A 12339-nucleotide genomic window follows, 5' to 3' on the forward strand; every position below is an offset into this window, starting at 1 on the left:
GGATAAAAGGTGTGATGTGTTGTTCATTAATGAACTGCTGTGGTATAAGAGGAATAAAACACTTACAAATAATAATCAACTGTAAGGTGGTAAGTGTAACTCCGCTTTGTGTTGCATTGCATAACACCACCCCATCATTGATTATTTTCCTGTCATGCTTTATTCCTAACATTGCATGTGCTAGTCTATACCCCATAATATCTACTCAGCTGTGGTCCTATAGCAGTTCCCGTTTAGTGATGCACAATAACAGATGGGCTACTGTAAGTGATTGCACACTTTCAAAGTGACCTTTATGGTAATTGCCATCTCTGTGTATATCTGACATCTCTTTTATCTCTAATCATGTCTCTTGATCTGTCTGTTGCTCTTTTTTCTATCTCCTCCCCCTTTCAGGCTCCTGGTTGTTCTCTGTGTCGGAGTTGGCGGCACCAGGGGCGGAGGTGGGCCGGATCTCAGCAACAGACGCTGACCTGGGAGAGAACGCCAAGCTGGAATATACCATCCTGGAGGGGGAATCAGGAGACACTTTCAGCATTACTGGAGTAAACCAGGAGGCCATCATCACCCTCACTAAGGTAAGATGGAATTAAGATTGGTTAAGGAAATAGAAAAACAGTCAGTGCGTGTGTGTGTGTGTGAGTGAGTGAATGAGTGAGAGAGTTTTGAGGGTAGTGTTGCGGTCAAATAGTACATCACGCAGCGGGTGATGGCAAGGTGTAGGAGGAGCAGGTCATATACTTGCTGTGCCAGGTGTCGTGACAAAATGAGCTACTCATACAAAAAACGAAAAACAAGTCTTCTATAAAAAGTTAGTGAGGAATGAGTGCTGCGTTCGCTGTGAGTCAGAGCAGTTGAATCAGCTCTTTCTCAATCTGTGAGAAATTTGGCTCTGTATGTGTGTGTGCACGTTGGAGGGTGTGGGCCAGGCACTGGCATCAAAGATGCCAACAGAAGATTGAGTATGATCAAGAATGATGTGTCGTGTTTTACACGTGTACTTCTAATGAGACATCACGTTAATGAATATTCTCCTTGTCTGTATTGATGAATATTTTTATGGATACCAACATTCACATGTAACAAAGCAACATGTGGCAATTTACTTTCTATGTACGTGCCCCTAACGGAGCCATGATTTCAGTGACACTGTGTGAAACAGCGACATTCGATTTTTGTGATTTGCTCAGTCCTATAGAAATTAGGGATGTCACGCTAAAGCCAGAAATCCAAGTGATTGGTTTGATTCCTCAGACCAATCATGTGGTGCATGTGGTCAAACGTTGCTTCAATTTCACATTCACAACTGTAGTTCCTACCAGTGATTAGTTCCTGTTTACTGTTTGATGCCAAAAAAAAGAAGATATAAAACCTATAACTTGTCATGTATGACCTGTCTTTACATGTGTACAGAGACAATGGGTCTCATTATCAAGCTGGATACAGACAGATTTACTCGTAATGCTTCACATGTGCATTTACACAAGAAATTTGGTGTATTGTAATTTTTCATGTACACAAATAAATTACAGTGGAGGAAATAAGTATTGAACGCGTCAACTTTTTTTTTTCAGTAAATATATTTCCAATGAGGCTATTCACATGAAATTTTCACCAGACATCAGTATTAACTCAAGAAATCCACACATATAAAGAATTCACAACATTAAAGTCCATAAATAAAGTTATGTGTAATAAAGAGGAATGACACAGTGAAAAAAGCACTGAACATGCTAACTGAAACTTATTTAATACTTAGTGGAGAAGTCGTTGTTTGTAATAACAGTTTCAAGACACTTCCTGTATGAAGAAATTAATGGTCCGCAGTATTCAGGTGTGATTTTGGCCCGTTCTTCTAAACATATTGTCTTTAAACCTTGTTCAATTGGATTTAAGTCAGGTGATTGACTGGGCCATTCTAACACCTTGATTTTTTTTCTCTCTGAAACCAATTGAGAGTTTCCTTTGCTGTATGCTTTGGATCGTTGTCCTGCTGGAAGCTCCACCCACGTCTCATCTTCATCATCCTGGTGGATGGCAGCAGATTCTTCTCAAGAATGTCCCGGTAAAGGGCTCCATTCATCGTCCCTTCAGTTAGATGAAGTCTACCAGTACCATGTAATGAAAAACAGCCCCACACCATGATGATTCCACCTCCAGACTTCACTGTTGGTATAGTGTTTTTAGGATGATGTGCAATCCCATTTCTTCTCCAAACATGGTGTGTAGTATAACAGGCAAAAAGTTACATTTTGCTCTCATCTGACGAGACTACACTCTCCCAGTATTTCATATGATTGTCCAAATGCGTTGTAGCAAACTTTAAACGAGCTCCGACATGCCTTTTCTTTAGTAATGGAGTCTTCCGGGGTGAGCGTGAGCAGTGGAGTGCATTGCCTATAGTTTTCTCTGTGACGATGGCACCTGCTGCCTCCAAGTGTTTCTGGAGCCCTTTCCGAGTGGTCCTTGGCTCTTGGGCTACTCTTCTAACTATTCTTCTGACTCTCTGGTCAGAAATCTTGTGAGGAGCTCCTGTGCGTGGCTGGTTGATGACAGAGTGATGTTACTTTCACTTGCGGATAATGGCCCCAATGGTGCGTACTGGAGGATTCAGAAGTTTTGAAATACATCTGTATCCGATTCCATCAATATGTTTTGCAACAATAAGGTTGTGAAGGTCTTGGGAGATCTCTCTGCTTTTACCCATCATGAGAAGTTTCTTGTGTGACACCTTGATAACAAAAAGCCTTTTTATAGACCATCAATTTATTAACTCAGCTGATATTAATTTGCACATATAGGAGATATAATTACTTACGGATTTCAGCTGGTTCGTTGCCTAACTGTGCCTTGGAGAACTGCTTTTTCTTAGTGTGTTCAATACTTCTTTTCCGTGTCATTCCACTTTATACCACATAACTTTATTTATGTACTTCAATGTTGTGAATTCTTTATATTTCCAGATTTCTTGAGTTAATACTGATGTCTGGTGAAAATTTCATGTGAATAACCTCATTGGAAATATATTTACTGAAAAAATGTTGATGCGTTCAATACTTATTTCCCCCACTGTACATATACATAAATAAATGTATGTATAACAAGACAAACTAATTTAAACCCTAACTTCAAATCATATAATTTTCATGGATAACTGCATTTCCAGTACATCATCCTAGACAACATTTTCTTGTCATCTCACTTAATTCACACCTAATTCACCTTTTCTGTCTCTAAATTTGGACCTTCTTTAGGTGCCTTTACACTGCTGAATATTTTTTATCAGCATAGAAGTCAGTCAGAATAGCTTCCACAATTCTGCCTTTTCTTTCCCCGTTTAGTGTCGCTTTGTGTTTTCAGCCCACTGTGCGCTTGAACTTTTATTGAGTTCTGTGGGTGTCACTAAATGCAAATGAGTTAGGTTAGGAACGTGCTTTGCATTTTACAGGTGATTACGAAGAAACTCTGCGTTCATGCAACTTTCGTCACTTTGTCATGGAAAATTTTTGCCTTATTTGGATTACGCAAACATTGACCCACATGAGACCAACTACAAGTGACATGTCACTTGCCAGCGTGAACATGGGGTGTGTGTGAAGTATTTTATAAGAATGCTTTATCTACAGGTGAGAAATAGAGAGAAAAGAACAAGAGCTACATATTTAATTTACTTGGTTCTTCCTCCATTTATTTCTAAATGCATCCCAATGCTTGTTTAGAACTTCATACAGGTTTTGCCCTTCATAGGAAAGTCTTGGGACTGTGACATTACAAACATATATTCAAGCAAATTTAATAAATTTTTATTAGTCTTTTAAAATACTTAATGTTTTAAATACTCCTATTACAAGTATGTTTCATAAAACATATTTATAGCACAGTGCTGTTCTCAAATTTGATTGGTCAGAAGGCATTGATTCATTTTCTATGACAGCAGTGGCTGTTGCAATTCAAATCACGTTTACACTGATGCACTCACTCTCATACTGTTATTATAACAACTCCTTCACTTGTACGGTGGCCGCTTGTGTTGTCATTTAGCAAAGAAAAACATATTGTTGATGTGGTGAAGCTTACTGTAAAGAGATGTTATTTTAACATTTATGGAAGGAGTCTCCAGTGTCAGAGCATTGTAACAGTACATTTTTCAGCATGGGCCGCTAATACACTGATGCATCAGAACAAAACATTTAGCACTTTCTCTGTAACATTACAAGTTGCATTTTATGACTTAATAACTTAAAGAAAGATAGAAGGGAAAAGAAAGGCTTGTCTGTTTATAACTGCTAGAACACAAGTGATAAGAGGAACTAACTTGTCCTCAGACGTTCCTCAATATGATATGTAACTATATGGCAGTTTAAAATATGCTGTGTTGTTCATTTATACATTATTATAACATGTTCGAATTGTTGTGGTATAAAAGCAATAATCATTTCCGGATATTGTTCGGTGTCGTCACAGTAATTCTGCTTCTCCATTCTTGATTAAAGTGTTTTATTCCTTACTAAATCTATGTAATATACACATATATTTACTATTATATAGTGTATGTTGAAAAAATTTAATATGTTTAATATATTTCAATGCATGTAAGTTACATCAAATTTGTTTGTTTGATTTATCATCAAGCCTCTGCCTTCATTTATCAAGCTGGATACAAATGGACTTATTTATAAATCGTTCGTAGGAGTTCGTAGGAATATCACGCAGTTTTGGAGGAAAAAACATTCGTATCCGACTCGTGCTGCTGATTGGGTATAAATTTACAATTAAGAAGAGTATCTAATGTAAACCTCGATTGATCGATTTCAATTAATATAATCTGGGCATATAATATGTTAACTGTAAACAAATACCTCAGCTGACAGAGACTATGAAGGAAACATTATTTAAAGACCAGTATCATTTTCTTTTTTCAGAGGATGAAAGCTGGCTTATAAATCGGTTCTGTTTGCCACAGAAACTTCTTTTAATGCTGTGCAACACTCCAGCATTTCGGCCCGAGACGCTTGAAACAGTTTTAAAATAGCAGTGTCCCTGTGTGACGTGCTTGGTGTGCACAATCAACTGGGTACAGTGTAGATTTTTTTTTTTTTCCTTTTCTGTTTTCATGTCACACCATTTTCATTTCACCTCACCTAACTCACATGTAACTCACCTTCTCTGTAATTTGTTTCTTGATTTGAACCTTTTCAGGAGCTGTCAAACTGTTGAATAATATCTTTATTGGTAAAAATGTGAGTCTAAATAAATTTCACTTCTACCGCTGCGAAAGTCTTTTTCTATATTTACTCTGTTTGTGGTGAGCTTTGTATTTTGTGTAATTTTGTGGCTGTCACCAAATGAAATTTAGTTGTGCTGTGTAAGCACCTGGTCATTTGTGGGTGATCAACATACACACGTGAGTACAAAGAAAATCAGCATTTCTGAAACTCTTGTAAATCCGGCAGAAATGTTTTGATCTGGAATATTTTACACACACGTTTGTACTAAAAGATTGATAAATGAAGCTCACTGTCATTAAATTTACGGTTTGAAATTTTGAATGAAGAGACATTCAATCTGGCAAATAACGTGCAGTGCATATTTGCCATTATTATCCTACCTGCTTTTACAGTAGTTCCTATGTATTGCTTCACTAAAAAAAGAAAAAAAAAGAAAAAAGGAATACAAATGTAAAACTGTGTTTTCATCTTACCCTGTCATATACACGCTCTCATTAAATGTGTTTGGAGACAGTATTCAGAAAAGTAAAGCTTTAAAGAAAATAGGAAAGATCATTGGTGTACAGTTAGCTTGTTCTGCACTTAGTTAAAACGAATACACCTTACACATAATGTATATCAAACAGCTGTTTTTTTTTCACTTTTTATTAATTTTATTAAGTCAATCTTGAGTACATTTTAAATCTTTGTATGTCTGTAAATCTTAGTGTAACCAGTGCCTTATTTATTCATTAGTAACGGCAAATTGAATTCTGTTTGTCGCCAATGCAATTGTGGCCAAATCCGCAAATAATTAATAACCCAATGTAAAAGACAGAAGGAGAGAATAAGAAATGGAGAGAGAAAGAGAAAGGGCGAGGGGTACATTGCTGTGTAGAGGAGATCAAATCTTCTGTGGTTCAACAGCCAGGCGCACAAGCTGGTGGATTTATGGGTAAACAGATGAACTGTTCTCATGTCTCTTCTTGGACACATTCTATCTGTAAACCCAATAAAAATCCAAATACTGAGTAATTTCATCCAACATCCCTGCAAAAAAAAAGCAAAAAAAAAAAAGCCAGACTGGCCTATTTTCCAATTCTTCTGTACATAGCTCTGACTTTCAGAATTCAGCTCTATAGAACAGCGATACTAAAAATAAGGATGGAGAGAGAGATGTGTATATATTTAAAAGGTGCAAAGAATGTATAAAGAGCGCAAAGAGTGGAGAGCACAGTGGGAGGAAGTGAAAATGAGACTTTAAGAGGTTGAAAGAGGTTTTAAGATAATCCACATCACTACTAGCAAAATAAAAACATGAAAGATAGCACGTTTATAGAATTACATAAAACAAAGCAGAACATTAGCACCAAATTCCCTCTTTGCGTATTTACCACTGAAATACAAACAAACAAACAAACAAAAACCCCAGATGCGTATTCAATACTGGGTTTCTTGGAGTTTTACGGTCTGCCTTCACAGAGAGAGAGAGAGAGCAATAGAGTGATGCAGACAGAAGGAGAAATAGAGGGGGAAAATGGACAGAGAGAGAGAGACAGACAGACAGACTGACCTAGGGAAAACAGAAAGGTGGAAAAGAGACTAAAAGATGGTAGAGAGAGAGAGAAAGACATAGGGAGAGAGTTTTAGGGGCAGGAAGCTGATCAAAAGAGACTGGGAGAGATAGAGAAAGAGATACTAACAGAGGGAGAAAGAGAATAGGAGAGAAATAGTGAGCGAGAGACTGAGAGGGACAGAGGGACAGACATGCACAGGGAGAAAGAGAGAGGGGGAAAAAGACTGAAAGAAAAAAAAACGGAGAGAGAGAGAGAGAAATTAGAAGAGAGAAGACAGAGACTGATAGAAAGAGACTGAGTGAGAGATACAGGGAGAGGGAAAGACTCCTGCCCCAGGGAGAAGAGTATTTTCAATATGAGCAATTTCATTTTAAAGTCATATGGACCCTTTTGTCTCCTTTACTTTATAAAAAAAACAACAACAAGAAGATGATAAAGAAACAAAAACACAAGGTCAAAACTGTCAGATATTCCTAGCCTTGTACACACACACACACACACACACACACACACAGCCCTTTCCCTTAACCCTGGCCAGAGAAACTGTGGTGGGATTTGATCTCTAATGTCTAACTATTTAATACTGTTTACATTTAATTATTTTTGTTAATTACTTGAAAAAAATGTATACTTGTGTCAAAATGGCTGTTGGAGATAGGAAATAAAGGTTGTATTTAAATTCAGAAGGGTGTGAGGGTGTGTGCGTGCGTGCGTGCGTGCGTGCGTGCGTGCGTGCTTGTGTGTGTGTGTGTGTGTGTGTGTGTGTGTGTGTGTGTGTGTGTGTGTGTGTGTGTGTGTGTGGCAGGCTGTTGCCAGGGAGGCTGGGGATATTACCGCTGTGCTATCTACTAGCTGTGCAGATGCGACCTCCATGTAAAGCTTGGCTCCAAGTGCTCGAATAAAACGTTCAGTCATCTCTCTCTCTCTCGTCCAACTCTCTCTCTCTCTCTCTCTTTCTCTCTCTCTCTCTTTCTCTCTCTCTCTGTCTCTCTGTCTGCCTGTCTGTCTACAAAGCGTTCAGTGCTCGGGCAGTATATGTTGTTTGAGGTCTAAAACCAGTCGACTGGAGTTTGAGACTTGCTTCATTAACTCGGCTTAACAATTATAGTGACCTTGAGGGGGTCACATGTACATCTCCAAGAAACCGATCCAAATAAAGCCGCACACATTGAGATCATCATAAGCATTTGCTGCATTGTTCCTAACATCGTCAACACAAAGTGAATTTCCAGAATAGTAATTATACAGTGTGTGTGTGTGTGTGTGTGTGGGTCTGATGTGTGTGTGGGTGTGCATAATTGCAGGTGTGTATCTCCATTCTGTGTATGTGTGTATAATTGTGTGTGTCTATGGGTGGTATGTTTCTCTGATTAAATGCTGATTGCAAGAAGTCTGAGTCAGTGTGTGTGTGTGTGTGTGTGTGTGTGTGTGTGTGTGTGTGTGTGTGTGGTGCAGCACTAGTACATAGCGCTGTCAGCAGATAAACAGCCAGATGTATGTTCATTTGAATCCAGATGTATGTTCACATCTGTAACACCAGGGTGTCTTTGTATATCACTCCACACTCACTGACATGCAAGTTTTATGCATTAAAACGAGTTTTAGTTTCCTTCCTCTGAAACCAAACTGAGCTTCGGGACACTGCCACCTAGTGGAGATGGCTGAACTACAGCATTTATAAGTCTCTTGGTTTCAGCACAAACTTGTCCTTCACAATAACCTACTGTGTGTGTGTGTGTATGTTTCGGATAAATAACCTAAAACATTAATCAAACATCTAAAGCACCACATTTTGTTTCCTGTCCCACCTGATTATCACTTGTAGTTTTGCATTTACATTTAACCTCTCATTTAAAGTCCCTTTTCACGAGTCATACATCGTGTCCTGAACCCATTCTCTCCTATGAAATATTTGGGATATTCCACAGGTCACATGTTCAACAGGAAATTGCATCATCCACACTTCATGCGGATCATAAGAAGAAGAAAACTAGGTTCTCTTGCTCATTTGTCTTTATGTTCAATGATATTGTGATATTGAGTGATGAGGTCACTTTGAAAGTACAACCCTCATACACAGAATCTGGGGAGTGAATTTCAAACCGGGACGGCCTTCCAGTTCAAACTGGCTGCAAATTTTTTTGGGGAAATGAAGAGGGTTTCGATCTTTTTATCCACTCTAAGCCTACAGGCTGCAGCCAATGGGAACACTTCTCTATCAGTGCGCATCCTCACAGGATCGATCAGACCACCTCAGGGAAGTTAACGGATTCTTTATCAGATGCGATAGTAGGAACATCGATATGGATAGAGCTGTGTCTAGAGCTGTGTGCACATACCTGAAATGATCCCGGTTTAATCTATTTTGAACGGCCCTTATTCATCATAATTTATTTTCACTATCATAGCGTGATAAATATTATGTGCACAGTTATGTTAGCCTACATGTTTATTACAAAATAGAAACATGGACAGTAGTTACATAGAGAGTTTGTAATGTTTGTAAAGTGTCGTAGCTGTCATTTATGCAGATTCTCAAGCCACTATTGGCTTTTACTGTATCACTTTAAAAAAAAAAAAAAAAAAAAAAAAAAAAAAAAGTGTGTATATATTACACTGACACAGGCTGTTACTCTTATTTTTGTTGATAGTCAAAAAAAAGTCAAGAAAGAGAGAGAAGAGTTTGAAGGGAGACAATCAGCTGGGCAGGATGAAAAAACTATTAAATTACTTTGGACCACCTGGTAAGAAAAAAACTAGGAGAAAGAGGGCAGAGGGTAGTGTTATGGAAGATGAAGATTAATGAATGGTATTGGTATTGTGCCACACATGTTCCTGATACTATTCTTGATACTCAAGAAAACATATTGGTTGTCGGAGACATGAAATAAGTGTAATGTTAATATATATTATAGAGGTATTTACTTATTATTTACTAGTAAATAGTTAATTAGAATGTCCTTAATTTCCTCATGCCATTAGCATGGATGCAATTAAACCACATTTTGTCTGTTTGCTAATTCTTTGCTGAAACCGTATTTTCACCCCCAATTTAACTGACAAAATCAGTAAAGAAAACATGAAAAATGAGAAATGGAAATGCCTTAGGTGAGTTAAATGCATGCTTGCTTAGATTCAGTGTTGTGAAATCCTTTAAAAAGTTTACTTTTTATGAGTTACAAGGACTAAATGGTCCCCAGTCATGGAATAATCATTCCGGTTCTCCTTCACCGTGTGCTCTATTTGTAAAGGAGTGGCTAATCCGAGGCCATAAACCTGCAGCCCTGGCAGGATTATGGGTGTTTGCCTTTGCAATGTGAAGAGAGATTGTTCTAATCTTCTCTGAGAGAGAGAGAGACAGACACAGAGAGTGAGAGGAAAAAAAAAAAGATCAGAGATGGTAGGGGGTGGAGGGTGGAAATATCCCAGATGGAAGGCAAGGTGAAAGAGGCATGAGTGTAGAGAAATGTCGTTGTGAAAACGACCGCGTGTTGTGACGGACACAAACTGGGCACCATGATGGTTTCAGGAAGCTTGAAAGTGTGAGATGTAGCGGGGAATGTATTTGGCAGAGACAGGAGAGGAGTGATGGTATAACGTGGGATTTTCTATAAATGTTTTCGGTGCATGTCCTTCTCGGGAGCCTCATGGCCAGATGTACTAAGCTGTTATTAGGCTGCGTGAAATTAGACTTGGATGTTGGGTACAAAACTGGTGTATAAACCTAAACATGCTTCTTTTTGGTATTCAGACATAAACATGCAAACGTCACTAATCCCAACAGCCATGCTCCAAAATCTAGTGGAAAGACTTCCCAGAAGAGTGGAGGTTATTATACCAGCAAAGTGGGGACTAAATCTGGAATGTTCAAAAAACACACAGTATGGCTATGATGATCAGGTGTTCAAACAAAGAAACTCAACACATCGAGGAGCTACTACACTCTTGATTGTTGTTAGCCCCCATTCAACCTCCTGATTTGAACGTTGTAGAATAAAGCCTAACTTAAGCTTAAGAATGGACAGTGACAGCAGAGATAGCAACTTCACATAGTACTTTCACGATGGTGAGATGATTTGAAGTGAAAGACCACCAGAAACACAAGCACATTTACTGTAGATCCTGGAGATTTACTACAGTATGAGAGGTTTGTTGTCAATGAATGACATGAACCATGTAGCTTAGGTGTTCATATACTGTAGTAATAAAATAATTGTCTTACTTATAGCTGTTTGTAGTATTTATTACTATTGTCTCTAAATGTTACAGTGATAAACACCCAACAGATGAAATGCCAAAAGACTAGTAACATAGGCAGCTCCATTTTTGCTTATTGGCAGTCTGCAACTGATATGTATAGCTGTAGCACTATTTATATGACAACTAGAGATAACACAAAAACAAGAGTGAGGACAAGCTGAAGCGAATCTAAAAAATTAAATAATTCTCACCTAACACCTTAGCTGCTCTCGCGAAACATACTGTATAATGTGTTACATTTTACATTTATGGCATTTGGCACCCTTATCCAGAGCGACTTTGAAGTCTCTATCAATAAATACATCACAATACTGGTTCACTAGGTCACGGACTAAGAATACCATCAGTCTTAAAACTCTGTTGGGAGGTAAGATAGTAAGAAAAACACACAGACAACGCAACATTTTTTAAAGATGAAAAGTGCTAATTTAAACACTTTAGGAAGAGGTAGGTCTTTAGACGTTGTTTTGAAGACCGCCAGTGACTCATTTGTTTGGGCATATAGAGGACACCTCTGTGCTAGAACAGAGAAGAGTCTTGATGCATGCCTTCCTTGTACCCTGATAGATGGTGGCACCAGTCTAACGGTGCTAGAGGATCGGAGGGAGCGTGGGGCAGTGCGGGGTGTGATATGTGCTTTGAGGTAAGTGTCTGCTGGTCCATTTTTGGCAAGCATCAGTGTTTTAAATCTGATGCAGGCAGCTACAGGAAGCCAGCAGAGGGAGCATAGCAATGGGGTAGTGTGGGAGAACTTAGGAAGGTTGAAAACAAATCGAGTAGTTGCAGTGTGGATCTGTTGCAGAGGTCGAATGGTGCTCAGAGGTTGGAGTGAGTTGCAGTAGTCCAGTCTGGAAATGACAAGAGACTGAACCAGCACCTGAGTGTCCTGTATGGATAGAAATGGACGAATCCTTCTGATATTGTGAAGAGACAGGGAAGAGACAAAGAAACAAATGATGCTATTTAGTGTAGAAAGCAACACTGAAAGAATTAAATGGATCATTTAGAATATAAGCTTGCATTTCAGTGTCGTCCAAAAATAGCCACGACATAGTAAATACGCATAGTATTTAGTGTGTAATTTTGAATCTGGTGCTTTCAAAGGATACCTTGTGTATGTGTGTAGGCAGAAGGATTTATAAGCAGTGAGCATTTTATTGTGAGTATGTCACTTATGTACTCTCTCTCACTAAAATGGCGGCTGCTTGCAGCTGCCTCGTCTCGTTTTTTGGCTTCTTCTTTGTCGGCAAGACAGTTTTGTATTTGAGCGCCAACAAGTAGTACTTTTATGTAAC

At 38.6% G+C, this 12339-nt stretch overlaps 1 protein-coding gene across 2 annotated transcripts in view; it reads left to right on the top strand.

Moving 5' to 3' along the window:
• LOC108267708 (cadherin-2A) overlaps positions 1-12339 on the top strand; it is a 147717-nt gene that overhangs the window by 117254 nt on the left and 18124 nt on the right. For both annotated transcript variants that reach the window (XM_053681459.1, XM_017472050.3), the window contains exon 6: positions 397-578. In XM_053681459.1, the coding sequence (XP_053537434.1) occupies positions 397-578 (182 nt within the window). The remainder of the gene's footprint in view (positions 1-396; positions 579-12339) is intronic.

This window comes from Ictalurus punctatus, chromosome 7 (assembly GCF_001660625.3).
Source record: "Ictalurus punctatus breed USDA103 chromosome 7, Coco_2.0, whole genome shotgun sequence".
Lineage (NCBI taxonomy): Eukaryota > Metazoa > Chordata > Actinopteri > Siluriformes > Ictaluridae > Ictalurus > Ictalurus punctatus.